This window comes from Montipora foliosa, chromosome 13 (assembly GCF_036669935.1).
Source record: "Montipora foliosa isolate CH-2021 chromosome 13, ASM3666993v2, whole genome shotgun sequence".
Classification (NCBI taxonomy): domain Eukaryota; kingdom Metazoa; phylum Cnidaria; class Anthozoa; order Scleractinia; family Acroporidae; genus Montipora; species Montipora foliosa.
Window position 1 is genome coordinate 41,257,369 of NC_090881.1, and position 15,714 is coordinate 41,273,082.

The window sequence follows — 15,714 nt, forward strand, 5'->3', positions numbered from 1 at the left end:
AGCGCCTTTGAGACGTAGTGATAAGGACGCTATATAAATGCACCACCTTACCTTACCTTACATGACATTTATCTTCAAAAACATTTAGAGTACAGTGTATTGAGTCACGTGACCGAAGGATACATTCGTTCACTGAAGAAACAAAACGTTTGGAAGAGTTGTAAAATGGTAGTCCTTCTAATATCCTTTCAAGTGAGCCCCTTCTCATTCGGTCACGGTTGAATATCGGTTGAATCATCTGAAGGAAACCACCTGGCAAGACACCTAATTTAATGCAAATTTGAAATTATTTCGACCATGTTAGAGTAATTGGGTGAATCGAATATGAAAATGAAATGTTGAAAATGGAACCATTGGAAACTCGGAAAAATCCGAGCCCTAGGTCGTTCAGATCTGAAGGCCAAGCGAGGAAACAGAAAGAATGCGAACAATAGCGCAGAAAACAAGGGTAATGATCAAAAGCAATGACTCTGCACATGCGTTTTGAATTTGACTTCATTTCCCTCTCCACAAAAACCAACATTTCTAAATTCTAATTTGATGCGGTTGCGCGACCTCCCTTAAAACCACCTCCCGATGAATAGAGCTTCCTGAGTCACAGAGAAATATTCCGAATACTAACATGATCGAACTCTATACTTCTCAAGGCGCCCGCAAACGAAGAAACATTGTTGCGGAAACATTGCTTCCCGAAATGTTTCCTCGGAGCGCAAAAGAGGAAACTCGGATTCAAAAACATGTTTGCTTCCCGGGAAGTTGCTTCTCTACTCTGCACCAAGAGGTTTTTTCCGGGTTCTCCGGTTTACCCTCTCCTCAATAACCAACATTTGATTTGATTTATGTTTATTTGTTGATTTCAGTTTACATCCACCGCTAGAAAATTAGACACTTAAACAAAGTTCCTTTCCTTTCCAATCATAGGGTGCGTGCTATCTGAGATTATTGCCGATTCCGGCTTATCCAATGACTATTGCCTGAATTGTTCTAAAATGAGGTCACGGCCGCCATGTCAGTTCCCTAAACAAAGAAACGGTGTCCATGTTGGTGCCCCAATCAAATCCTCCGGGAATTGAACTGTGCAAACGTTTTAATTTGGTTTTCGTGGAAAAACATGGCTGTTGATCACGTCAGTGAAAACCAACAATAAAGTCTCCTCTACGTATCATATCATCTGCAATGAAATGTTGAAAAACGAGCAGTAGTGTTTTATCGGGTTTTAAAAGCACGAGGCGAAGCCGAGTGTTTTAAAACCCGGTAAAACATATGCTGCACAAGTTTTATGAACGGCTTCAAAAGCATTCCACAAAAAGCGTGTTACAACGGCGGCTTGAGAGACATAGGTTAGCGATCCAACCTAACACTTTACCCGAAGGCCTTTTAAGACGTTCGCGAAACAACTTGAAGGCGTGAGCAAAAAGTGTTAATAGGCCAACATTTGATTTGATATTACAGTGTTCTTGGTTATACGGTGTTCTGCCCTCTTGTTGATCGAGTTGGTTACAGTTCAATGATAGACCGTGCCGCATCCAGAACATTCTAATTCTTGTGTTTAAAGCTATAAACCAATCCCGTCCGGAGTATTTGAGAGACCAAGTTGAGAAGCAGCACCAAAAACTTGAGAAGGGTTAATAAGCTGCAAATACCTCAACCATTAAACTTCTCACTTTGGCTGGCTTAAAATCAGTTAAATATTTAGCAGCTGTCTCTTGGAACAAATGTTCGGACACCATAAGATCCTGCATCATCATTCTACCAAGCAGTTCGCCGGCTTAGGGTTTAGTTAGTCACTTTGTAATTAAGATACTTGTATATATTATCTTGAGATATTTTAATCATTATATATGTGCTTTGTTTTTAATTATTATTTACTTATTTCTCGACAAATTTGCATTGTCTTTTGCCAGAGGTCTAATCAACCTCATGTCAACCCCGAGGGTAAGTAAAGGAATGTATGTGAATGTATGTACAACAACAAAATCTTAAGATCACAATTTGAGAAGAACTTGCAATTTAAACAACACAAGAAAAGGACACTAGTTGTCAATTAAACTAGACCCTCCGTTAGGGTACACTGGGTTGCCTGTGGTACGTGCAGCGTTCCAGGCGATTTTTTTCAAGTTGGGGGGTCATTAAGTATGGGTTATTGACCAAGCGTGAGGTCAAGATGACTGGATATTGGCCAAGTTCTTTTTTTGCGTGTTTATGGACCGAGACGAAGTCGAGGTCCATAAACACGCAAAAAAAGAACGACTGGGAACTACCAAACTGACGAATTTGATTGGCTAAAATCTATATTGACCGCGGTCTAGATTTTCCCATCTAGAACGGCATCTAGACCGGTAATGTTTTGCGGTGAAAAGATGCAACTAAAATGCAAAAATATTGAGTATTTTCTTCTACTATTTATTTATGGAAGTGCCAAACAGCATGATGACAAAAGAGAGGATGACGAGCAAACTTTGACAGAATTAAGTTCAGCTCATCGCCACTCATCGCCGTTCGCAAGCAAAATGTCAGTTACTACAAACCAGTTACATTAAACGAATTAAATTGTTCTTGTTTGCCATATAATAAACATCTTATTAACCGAGCTTAGTCAGTCTGTTTGGGAGAATCTTGACCTCGGTCGTGTGTACAGACCACACTGCGTTCGGTCTGTACTCACGACCTCGGTCAAGAATCTCCCATACAGACCTCCTGCTCAGTTAGTAAGAGCTAATTATTATATGGCTTGTGTTTGTAGCCGATATAACGCGCGCTCTGATTGGCTAATTGTGACTGAATTGTAGGGCATTATTCTCCTGTAATGCCCACGGGCCGATTACGGGCTTGCAAAAACAAATCAAAAGGTAATTAAAAAACCATATAATAAACTACTTACTAACCGAGCTAGCTCGAGCCGTACTGGGGAATATTGGCCCTCGGTCGTTTTTGTATGGACCTCGCTGCGCTCGGTCCGTACTGTCACGACCTCGGGCCAATATTCCCCAGTACGGCCCTCGCGCTCGCTTAGTAAGAAGTTATTAAGGGGTCACCCAGAAGTCATACCAGCAGAGAGGCTTTTTGGCTCACAGGTCCTAACACGTTCGTACGACGAAACAGATCCTTTTCTGAGGTTAAAAACTTGGCTAGCGGCCTATTAATTAACTCTTTTTCCTATTTTCCCAACCGCGAGAAAACCGCGGTAAATCAGCCATCGCCAAAGATGTTTTTTTTCAACAAATCATTTTAAAGCTTTCCAACAGCATATAACTTATTTACAGACAACTGAAACATTTTATAAAAGCGAAAGTTGAACGAATAAATTTAAGAAAAATAACAGTAAAATATGTTGGATGCAAAACTAAAATTTTCTGCAATTTATCTGCTTTCTTGGACATAAATGCGACCGAAAACTGATGAGGCACGAATATTTTTAGATTTTTAGGAATAATCGGATTAGCGATCAATGCGTAATGTGATAATGCGATAAAAGTGTCAAATTTGCGACCCGTTGCTAACGGCAACGGAAGCGATCGCATTATGAACCTCTGTTTGCCAAAAACCACCCAAATAACCGAATTTTCGACGGAAAATTCATCCCAGAGGATAAAACTATTCACTGGACATGTAATAAAGGTAAATATGTTCCAGCGAAAGAGAAAACAAGAGTATAGTTTGAGGGAAAACACAATTATGTGAGATCAAAGGAACATGTGGTGAAGACACGCAATTGCATCGCTACGAAAATAACCCTAACCTTTTCAGCGATTTTAACGCTTGAAATTCCATCCAATCCACCTGGTCTAGTCTTTGAATTCACAATTATCGCTGCCCTACGAATCTTCAGTGTTCTACATAACAGCACACTTGGTAAAAGACGGCTCGACGGGCGACAGATTGTTGGCGAAGTCCATTACTCGTCGCTTTTAAGATTCCACCGCCTGTCTTGTTCAGTATCCAATTGACTTGCCATTATTGAGCTTCATAAGGGTATATTTTGTTTAAAGATCCACTAAAACGCCATTCGCGTTACATGACTTTCCACGCCATTGCCGGTTAAGTTAATCGTTCTACTGTGTCCACCAGAGAAATCTACGCATTTCCCACTACCCTCTCGATCCTAGGAAAATACGCGCAGAAGGCTCTATGCACAAAGACACCACTTAGCAGGGGAGTGACAGGCAAGACTTTTACCGACACGGAAAAAAATAAAAAACTAGACGCTCGATGAGCTTACACTGGGTTGCCTGTGGTACGTGTTATTCAAAAACAGAAGGGACTGAGTTGGGTGGTATTGAACTGCAGCGTTCCAGTCAATCTTTTCCAGTCGGAGGTCATTAAGACCATTTAAGGGGTCATCCAGAAGTCGTGCCAGCAGAGGCCCTTTGCCTCACACGTTGATACGACGAAACAGATCTTTTTCTGAGGTTAAAAACTTGTCTACCAGCCTATTAAAGAAAAAAAACGTGGCATCTTTAGAAAAAATAGGCACGCATCGCGTACGTGTGGTAGTGCAGTAACACAGCACTTTATTCCATATAGGCCACTTTGGAAAATACCATAATAATCTTTGTCTGTCTCCCCAAATTTTGCATAAGCATCGTTTCCAGTTTCTCTTGGAACTTACAATGGTCCCAAGAGAAAACAAAAACAATGCTCATGCAAAATTGGGGGGGAAAAACAAAGAGTATTATGGTATTTTCCGAGATGGCCTGGGGTCAACTGAGCTGCGTTTTGTCTTCCAGGATATTCAAGTTCAATGTGTAGCTCTAATAGTGCACGATAGGAGGCGAGGTGGCCTCATAGTTGGAGTGCTCGACTCCGGATCGAGTGGTCCGGGTTCAGGTCCTGGTTGGGGACATTGTGTTGTGTTCTTGGGCAAGACACTTTACTCTCACGGTGCCTCTCTCCACCCAGGTGTATAAATGGGTACCGGCGAATTGCTGGGGATAACCCTGCGATGGACTACCATCCCATCCAGGGGGGAGTAACGAATACTGCTGGTCGTTTCATGCTAATGAAACTGAAGATAAGTCCCGGCTTGATTGGGCCTTCTGGCTCGTAAGCAGACTATTTTACTTTTAATAGTACACGATATTGTTTTGGTATTGTGTATCGGTGTTGTGTCATGGTAAACGTCTTAAGTAAATAGCCTCCTGAGAAGACATGTGGTTACTCGCAAGTACTAAACCCAGAAAGATGAAGAAAATAAAAGGGAATCCAGAGACCTTGGCTTCTACGCTGAAATGTTGATCATTTCCAAGTTCCCTCACAACGTCTGTTCACCACAAGTTTAAGCGTGCATTCTGAGCGTCGACAAAAGTTCATTAAAATTCCCCTGTCTGGCGGGGTTAGTATCTGGATGGGTGACCTAAAAAATATACCACTCCGTAACAGAAGCAAAGGACCGAAAATTCTATTTTAACGGCCAAAAATGCGAACTAAGAAAGGTACAGATTTGTTAGCTTGCTTTATGCAAAACAAATATTGAAGCAAAAGTGAATAAATATTGATACACAGTTTTTAGGAAGAGCAGAAGAAAGTTTTCAGGATGGTCGATCGAGATTAAAATATTTTGCCATCAGCAACAACATTTACGACATGAAAACAACATTAATTTTAACCCCGAATATAAAAAGTTACGATCAGCGACAAACATTTTGGGAGATTTTTGCTATTGTACTTTTGGCTGCACAAGTAAAGCACGAAATCGAAAGTGACATCGGATTCAGCGGGCGCCGTGATGAAGTTGCCGCGGCGTGTTTACTCGCGAAACAGTGAAGCATATGTGTCAAACAATTGCAAGATACAAGGTTTTGTTTATGTTAGTTTTCTTTTTTGTTTCAAGTGTTATAAAGTTTGACAAGAAATGTGCGAATTCAACACAAAGATCACAATCGCCCAACTCTTGAGTTTGACCATTGTTTCTGCAAAGTCAAAAATTCACTCTCTAAAGATGAGGTCACCAGGTAATTCCATCGTTTTGGAAATAGCAGCTACTTTATTATTCATCAGCATCACAACTTTTTGCTGATTTTGGGGCTCATTTTGTTGAAACTCAAGCACGCTTCCAACAGACCTGTTTATTTTCGTGAACCCTTCCTGCTTACAGAGCAACATCACAAAAATCCTCCCGTATCACATTTCAACCCAGGTATGCAAATTTGTTAAGGTCGAAAATAACACAACATGATATTAAAGTTCAAAAAGGCTGGAAATATCTCGGCAAAATCCTTTTCCAGCGAAAAATTAATTGAAACAAACAACATATTTACTATTAGAGGCAAAAAACCCTTCCTATTTCAATTGCGTGCGTGCAAACAAGAGATGCAAATTCTTGACAGTTCACATCAAACCCTTTTCGACTCGGAACCTTGACCGTAAATAATGAAGCACAACAGCGACAACAACTTTCATTCAAATATTTCTTCACTGTCACATTTCCAAATATTTTACACCTCTGCAGAGTTGAGTACAAAATACCAGTAAATGTAAATTGTCAGACAACTAAGATGCGACTTGAGTAAACACTGTGATGCATTCAAGGCGTTCGATACCTTCAATGTTAATTTGTTAAATCCATAAAAAAATTGCTATTTGATCTCCGTGTTTTATATAATACCAAGTTAGTAAAATATTACAAACAAAATTCACTTGATATCCAAAGGCGAAAAATGAAATTGTTGTCGAAGACCATTATTCGTCGCTTAAAATCCAGATATTTATTTTTCAGCGCTGTCTTGCTCATCCAATTGACGATCCATTCTTGAGCTCCATGAGGGTATATTTTGTTTAAAGATCCACTAAAACGCCATTCGCGTTACATGATTTTCGACGCCATTGCCGGTTAAGTTAATCGTTCTATTGTGTCCACCAGAGAAATCTACGCATTTCCCACTGCCCTCTCGATCCTAAGAAAATACGCGCAGAAATCTCTATGCACAAAGACACCACTTAGCAGGGGAGTGACAGGCAAGACTTGTACCGACACGGAAAAAACGACGAAATGAAACGCAGATTCCGACTGGGTTTGCAACCCAGTAAAAAGAAGAAAAACACCCAACAAATCCCACCAACTTTCAGACTGGGATTGCCATTCTGGCAACCCAGCAAAAGAAGAATAGTGCTTTTAGAGACCTTTGGAACACCAAACGACTTCAAGCGAAAAGCAAACAAATGGAAATTTGCATACATTCTCAAAAGCACGTGCTCAGTAACGTGATACCCATGACAACAATACAATCGTTTCGAACCTTGTTTCGAATTCCGAGAATCGTGTTTGTCGCTCGCATGAAAAGTTTCTTCTCTGAACAAACAGTGTGGAGATAAAACATACCTTCTTCGTTCATCCAGCCTTTCTTGTGCCCTGAAATTTGCATCCTTGGTGGCGTGTTGATATTCAGCTGTCGAACACCTTTGAATATGACTTTTCGGTGGGAGTTTTTCGCCGTTCGCTTTATTTAAACTAGACATTTAAATAAAGTTCCTTTCTGCACTATACTAGGCATATTACGACCAAATAGCACAAGGCACAACAGAATACATGGAGCAAACTGGATGCGGTCTGCGTGCGTACGAACGACCATACTCCAAACTTTATTAGGAGTAAATATATTGACAATGTAATTCGCAAGACACGAAGGATAGGAACCAAGGCTCACATTGCTCCCTAAAGGCTGCGTAATCATAAAGTAACGTAAACTGAATAAACACGAAAAAGCATGCATGGAATACGGCAAATAAATGACGAATGAGCACGGAGGCCAGAAAAAAACCTACAAAAACCCCAACACGAGGAAAATCTCATTCGCCAGCCTTTCCTACGAGGCCTCACAACAAAATACAATGCCTATCTGACGCAAGGCAAACAATGCAAAATCAAACGAATCTACAAGCCTATTATTTTGGTCACATTTAACAAGTCTTCAGCTACATGCTTGACGTATCGCTTCTTTGTTCTAGGACATTTCCAACCAGCATGCTTGTCTAAAAGTGTCTCATTGATAGCTCTACAGGCAGGATGTGAAGCTGCCCCTGATTTGATACTATGCGTCCCGAAAATGAAAATATCGTCAACAAAAGGACCGACAAGCTTCTTAAATTCCAGCAAGATCGTAGAATAAGAAATACCGATGCTTCCATGAAAACGCTCGCCTGACTAAGACTTAACAATACGCCTAATCAAAGGAAAATGAGGATTCTTAGGCTCTGGTAAAAAAACTAACCAACCTCTCAGTGACTGCTACAGGACAAGTTAAATTTCCCGATCTAGCTATGACCGAGGTATGACCCTCTCTGATCTGATCATTCTTTCGTTTCGGCACAAAAATAGACATTCGATCCGTAAATAAAGTAATATCTCCGAGTTTCATGGATAATAATTCGTCAATCCGGAAAAAACCGGCGAAACCAACCAGTAATATAAATAAAAAGCGAATATGGGCCAAAGACTCGGTAGAGCTATAATGCTCGGCAATAACTTGCAACAAGTCAATGGGAAGCGGTTCTTTCGGTTTGATTGGTCTACCCAGCTTCCTTCTGGCACCTTCAAGCGACGATTGAACCAAAGGGTGGTCAGTAGGACAGCACTCAATGCCCGCCAGCTTGTGAGCCCAACGTATACTGTAGAACAGACCTTCGATTGACGAGATTCCCGTTCCTTTCCGGAGGGCAGCATGGCACAGCTCCGTGATAAACAGGGAGATGTGAAGAGGCTTGGCTGGGATGACTGGAACGCCTATCTTGGAGGATGCCCACCTTCGCCATCTGGACCAGCCGTTATTGTATTTACAGAGGGTGGAAGTCGCCTTGGATTCTAACTGAAGATCGAGAAGATCCGGTATCAAAGACTGAAGAGAGGGATCTGTAAGGGACGGTACTTCTCGCCATGAGCCGACCTGCAAAACATCTGAAGCACAGAAAACGCAGTCAACGCAACAAGACCATGTCTGGCAATGGTATAATTATAGTTTTTCTGTAATATTAATGCCTAATAATTAGAATTAGGGGGACAAATATAACTCGTAAACTCCAAAATGACGAAAGGGATGAGAACGAATAAAGCGGCCAAAACGCCGAAACACGAATAAATTCTGGTATAGGAGCATACATGCAAAAATGCAAAGGAACTCAAAAATGGAGCCATCACTCGGGATGTAACTAGGCAAGCGTGCATAAAAAACACCCAAAACGAAACGAAAGGTATGAAAAATAGAGCAATCCACCGACCAAAATGGTGACAAGACCATAAATAGGGAAAACGTGCGCTAAAAAGGCACCAAACATGACTCAGGCACAATACGCCATGTGTCCTAAATGGAGCAATCAATCAATTTACACACCCAAATGGTGAAAAGGCCAAAAATAGGCAAAAGTGCACTAAAAGGCACCGTACATAAAAATCATAAGTCGAAAGCTCCTAAACGGAACAAAAACTCAAACTACACACCTAAATGGTGACAAACCATAAATAGGCTATACAAATTGAAGACGCAAGGCCAACATCCTGAACGAAGGACATGAACTGAATGCGGAATCCTTGGATTTGTAAATCTCCATTTGTCCCGGACCCTCAATGAGCAGATTGTCAATCCGAGGGAGAACAAAAACATCTTTAACAAAGCTCTTAAATCTAGAAGGAGTGGAATGCAAAAAGGGCCAGAAAGACGCTGATGGCCATTCAGGTATAACCAGGGTCCCAAACCCGTTACAAGCTTCAAGCTTTCTGACAGGGTGCACTATCAAAGAGACTGGAGGGCAAATCCAATTGATCTCACAACTCCAATCTTGGGCAAACGCGTCTACTCCGCAACTGCCAGGCGAAGCAAATTTGGAGTTAAACCTGGGAAGTTGGGCATTATAGTAAGAAGCAAACCGGTCGACGGTATGAGGGCCCCACTTTACATCGATATCTTGAAAAACTACTGGATTCAAAGACTAATCGTCCTTGTCGACAAACCTGCTCAGAAGGTCGGCTCTCTCATTAACAGAACGAGGAATCCACTGCGCGTCGAGAACAATGCGCTTGGCTAAGCAAAGCTGAAAAATGTCGATTGCTAACGCTTGAAGATGTGGTTTGCGACTGCCAACTAAAACAATTCTGGCGGCATTATCATTGTCCGTAAAGACTTTCACTTTCGTGCTCTCCAACTCCTTGGCATAGGATGCTAACACGTAGTATATTGCCTTAAGCTCTCGATACGTAAAACTTTGGCCCTTGTCATCCGCAAGCCACATGCCGCTGACCGAAGAAACGCTAAGATTGGAAGAAAAACCCCCGAATGCGACATCACTTGCATCGGTAAATATCACGACGGACGAAGTAGGAGGTGGCCTAATCGAAGAGCCATTGAAACAGGCAATGTTCAAATACCAAAACTTCAATTCTACCATCAAACTAGATGAAATAGGCAATATAGAATCCCAAGCTGATCTGGAATTAATGGCAGCGTACATTTGCCTAGTGAGTAATCGAGCAATCGGCCCTTACCGATCCCGCAATCTTGGCTAAATTCCGGAACGTTACGAAGCCGTCTTGAATAGCAGAATCTAATATTGCTTTGAGCTTCGCTACTTTCTTTTCTGGAACTCGGAACTGCATTAAAATCGTGTTAATTACGAAACCTAGCCACTCGCCAATTTGTCTGGGCGACCAGCACGACTTATCTTCATTAACAACAAATCCGCAAGAACCGAGATCTTTACGCTGAATAATACTCGCTGCTTGAGCGGAACAATTATCGGGGAGACTGCCTAAACCATCGTCTAGGTAGACAAAAATGACGTGACCCATCGAACGCCAACGCCTTACAAGAGGCCGCAGCAATTTCGTGAAGCAAAAACAAGCACTGCTAAGCCCAAAAGAAGCACTTGAAAAGTAAAATATCTGAGAGCACCATTGAAATTCCAAGCAAAACCCAGATAGTTTTGATGGTCCGGATGAATCCTGACATGATGGTAGCCCGACTTGAGGTCCCAGGTAAAAAACCAGTCACCCTCATCCAAAACCTCAGACAGAGATCGCAAATCTTCATACTTGAATTTGGGCAAAACTAGACCTTGATTAATATGCCTCAAATCTATCACCAAACGAAGCTTTTTGCCTTCGACAACATAGAGTGGGTTCACGCAAAAAGGCGAGGCGCTGTGCTCCTGAATACAGCAGTTAGCTAGTAACTCCAATATAGCTCGCTGCACAAAATGCGGGCGATCGAGCGAAGATTTGTTGTTTACAAGAAAACAAGGCGACGGGTATTGACCAAAAGGTAGTCTATAACCTTCCCGAATGATACTTAAAACAAAGTCCGGGGCCTGCAAACACGTTTCCCAGAAATATGCTGATTTCTCCAGTCTCCCCGCTACACTCGAACAGGTGGTCTCCGCAACAAATTCGCCTGCCGCACACCTATTAAACGAAGGAAATAAATTGGAATCCTCATCAACCACGCCAGCTAGTCAATCACGCCCGCCTCTATCCACGTTTCGTCTACAGGAGGCGCTGAGGTGCCCAAACTCCCCGCACTGTAAATTTTGTCGTACAAAATAAATAAATAAATAAATAAAAGATAATATAATAATAATAATAATAACGAATAAATAACAATAATAAAAGTAAAAATAAATATAAACAAAATTAAAATACATTTCCACTCCAAAAGCGGCTGAGAGCATGAAAAAATTAGTCTACTGGACTGAAGTCGTTCGCAGTACAGACCGAAGTGAAACGAATTGAGTATGCTAACCGATATATACTAAATGCAAATGACTTGCAAGTAACTTGACAATGCAAATGACAATAAATAACATTCCAATCGTAACGTGCAGAAAGCAATTATTTGCTTTACTGCGTACCGCAAATAATTTCCCATTCTGCACTATACTAGGCATATTACGACCAAATAGCACAAGGCACAACAGAATACATGGAGCAAAAAAAAAAGTAACCAAAGCGGTATACTCAACTTAAAACAAGGTCCTAAGCGTCTAGGGCGTGGCTCGAAACGGTCATCACTTCTCTCGTTCCTAGAACTGTAAGACGACGAGGTTCGGTACCGATGAGGAGGCGCTGCGTTGCGGTGTGCTTCGCTTCTGTTTCAGCTTTTCCTTCACCTTCCTCTCCGCCCTCTTCTCCGAGCGATACATTCGTTTCTCATCATCTGAATCGGACGCCAACTCGTCCGATAGGTACTCGCTGACTGTCAGCCAACCGAATTCGCTCTTGTCAGCTAATTTAATGGCCTTGATACGTTTAGAGACTAGCTTCGTACCTTCTTCCAAGGATCGTTTCACTCGTTCATGAGCGCCGGCCTTGAGCGCGTCGGTGGCATCATCAAACTTCTCCAAGACGTCGTGAGCGTGATCTAACTGCTGGTGATTGCCCTTTCTCTTGTAGATGTACCGGTCCAAACGTACCTTCTTAACTGCGTTAGTCACGGTAGAACTGTTTTGTGCTGAAAACTTCGTAGCAAAAGCACCCAAACGGCTCTCAATTACCTCGGTTAAGTTGTCGGTCAAATTGGCAATTGATTCGTTGACCAAAGCCTTCACAGCACTCCGCGAAGCTTCCTCTAAAGCTGGATTGCTTCTGGAAGAATCATCATCCGCAGGCACGATGTCTACTGGACTGAAGTCGTTCGCAGTACAGACCGAAGCGAAACGAATTGAGTATGCTAACCGATATATACTAAATGCAAATGACTTGCAAGTAACTTGACCATGCAAAGGACAATAAATAACATTCCAATCGTAACGTGCAGAAAGCAATTATTTGCTTTACTGCGTACCGCAAATAATTTCCCACTCCTTTCAGTTGCCGGGCTCGATCGCCAGATCATTGCACGATCGTTTCTCAAGAAAATTTCCAGCGACATGGTCTTATCATTACGAAGTGTTTCAGTTTTGATTCAGTTAAGAATCCTTTTGACTTTGGCATCACCAAAGATATCTGGTAAGACGTCGAATGTATTCAGTGAATAATCAAGAAAGAGAAAGCCTGTGTCTTGTTTTGGTGCTATCAATGCATCTTTGATTATGTTTTTTTTTTTGCTTACATCATTATAAGAGGCTCAATTTTGGACAAAAACACCTGGTGTTCCTTTCATCGTCGTTGATGGGCTTAACAATACCAACGTGGATCTTGTGTGGGAATACAGTGAACCAGAGACCCGAATCCTTTCTGTCACCATAACCAGAAAGAGGCAAGGGACAAACGATGAAGTTACGATAGCATCGAGATTCGGCGAGAGTGCCAAAACCCCTACCGTCTTTAGTGTACCTGCAAATCTTCGTAGCAAATACAACCCTCGTCTACCCGCAACCCTGCAGTTACTGAACGTGAAGGATGGTGACGAATATGTGTACATTATCAGAGTGATTTACGATTCTGAACAAGGCGGAGTGGGAAATGCTGTTGATTCGGTCTTTGTTGACGTGAAAGGTGAGAAACCACTCGTTTCAAGTTGATATTTACTGCTTTATAACATGTAAAAGCTAAAGAACTGAAGTATTTTGTTTGCGGTAGAACGTCATTTCTCATGTACTATGTTTTCGCGTCCTCTTTTAAGACACTAATCTTATTCCCTAGTCCCATTTGTGGACGTGATAGGTGAGAAACGGGGAATCTTAGACAGTTGATCATTACCGGTTGCTAATGATTCATCTTGAACAAGCCCGCTTGTCCAACTCTTAGATAACTGAAAGTTCGAGTGAATTGAAGGCAAGCAAGCTAGAGAGAAAGCATCTTTCTCATAGATCACTAAAAGACTACGTTCATTGATATCATGTCGTGCGGGAAGCTTATTTAGGTAGCAAGAAAACAGGAAAGGTATCTCAAGTGGATCATTAAAAAACGGCTGGTATCTACGTCTCATACATAAGTTTATTTAGAGCGTCTTGCAAGACGCACAAAAGCGGACAGGCGCATGATACATTCACTAAGACACACGCTGGGAACAAATGCTTGCCCATTTCAAGTTAAAAGTGTAGCTTAAAATTGCAAACTTGGGAAGTGTAGATGACCTGGGGCCTCATTAATTCTGTAAAATGTAAATCGCGATGTCTTTATGGATGTCTTAAAGTCGAACAAAATTTAATTAACTCCTCTCGCAAATGGATAATGTAAAAACGCAAAGGAAAGATGTGGAAATAGGACCAAGGAAAAACGTTCTCTTTTATATTCAAATCGCACAAAGTCGTCAATAATATAGAACTAAATTTGGTCGTGTTTAAACTAAAGACGCATAATTTGTCCAGACGAATTATTTGCCTGTTATTTTAATCGAGTAGTGTGTGGTGTAGTGGGGGTACAATTTATTTGAGACGCTTTGATAATCCATCTGCGACAAAAAACTGTTAGTTAACCGCGAAGAAAAAAAAAAATATGAAAAATAAAATAAAATGACAGGGGATGTCAGTTATTTACAAGGCGAAGAGATGTAAGAAAATCAGCACATAGTGTCTTCTTCGGCGAATTATCATATTAACGCTTCAAGGCCGATATATACCCCTCTGGGTATGCATTCGGCATTCAACTACTCTATGTGCCCATGCAGTCGGGAGGTTGACCTTGTGTGATAAGGCATTCAGAGATCTTGTCTTTCTTTTGTTTATGTGAGCAAAGAAATGAATATTGTTTGATCAGTAAAACTATTCAACCATATGAGAGGCACTCATGTGGGTACTTGGTCACATTGGCTTCCACGACTTCCGGATTCCCAATATGGTGAGTAAAACTCTAACATTTGATGCAGAACTTACAACTAGTTAAGCTCGTCAGCGTCTGTATTCACTTAACAGCTAAAACGTGCTGTTCTCAGTATAAAAGACTTGACCGGTTTTATTGTTCTTGTATTAGATCTGTGCTTGAGTACGCATGTAGAACACTTTAGAACACTTTATTTCAGAGTGCATAATTACAGTAAAAAAATTGTACTCTCCCTTATGGCCCTATGTAACTAAATAGCAATAACTAAAATATTAAATTAATAAATTACTCAAATACTAAAATATTAAGGTACTAAGCTACGAAATACGAAATACTAAAATACTAATTGAAAAGTAGTTAAATATTATAAAACTAGAAACTAAAAATGTCACCATATAAGCTAAAAAACTCTGTCAATCCTAAAGGTGTCAGGCGTAAATTTGCACATTATTAAATCAAAGTAACTTCTTCTGAATTTTTTTGCACTTGAAAAACAGACAGTCTCTATTACTGGTAACAACTTTCCAAAGCTTAACAGCATTATAAAAGAACATGCGCTTCATGCTATTTGTTCGTGGAATAGGAAGGCGATAAGGTAACCGAGACCTTGTATCATATAGCTTATTGAATTTGAAAGATGAGAGTTTCTGGGTCAGGTAATCCGGTGCACGTCCATCCAGGATATTTTTAAACAGACATAGTCGCCTTACATTACATAAATGGTTGATAGGTAGCCATCCAAGTTCAAGAAATAACGGCAAAGTTCTAGCTTGAAAAGGAGCATCAAGAATAATACGCGCTCATCGTTTTTGAACTTTAAAAATGTCGTCCAAAAGTCCTGCATTACAATTTCCCCAAACAGACACACAATACTCAAGAATAGGTTTAATACTAGCATTAAATAAGATTATACGATATTTGACTGGCAAGAATTTTTTAATGCGGGCCAGAACAGCAACGCGCTTTAAAAGTTTTTTTTCTAAGTTTATTTACGTGAGATGACCAAGAAAGAGAGGGGTCGATGACCAGGC

The 15,714-nt window shown here is 41.0% G+C and overlaps 2 protein-coding genes across 2 annotated transcripts in view; one reads left to right on the plus strand and one right to left on the minus strand.

The window, feature by feature from the left end:
- Positions 1 to 11,298: 11,298 nt before the first annotated feature.
- On the minus strand, positions 11,299 to 12,851 carry LOC137981980 (uncharacterized). The gene is made up of 2 exons (XM_068829001.1): positions 12,758 to 12,851; positions 11,299 to 12,650 (listed from the first exon to the last, which is right to left on the minus strand). The coding sequence occupies exons 1-2, from the start codon at positions 12,849 to 12,851 to the stop codon at positions 12,004 to 12,006; spliced, it is 741 nt and encodes a 246-aa protein (XP_068685102.1). The 3' UTR covers positions 11,299 to 12,003.
- Positions 12,757 to 15,714, plus strand: part of LOC137982354 (fibroblast growth factor receptor 2-like) — a 42,044-nt gene continuing 39,086 nt past the window's right edge. Inside the window, exons 1-2 of the mRNA XM_068829453.1 lie at positions 12,757 to 12,928; positions 13,043 to 13,417. Of these exons, the coding sequence (XP_068685554.1) occupies positions 12,850 to 12,928; positions 13,043 to 13,417 (454 nt within the window). The 5' untranslated portion in view covers positions 12,757 to 12,849. The remainder of the gene's footprint in view (positions 12,929 to 13,042; positions 13,418 to 15,714) is intronic.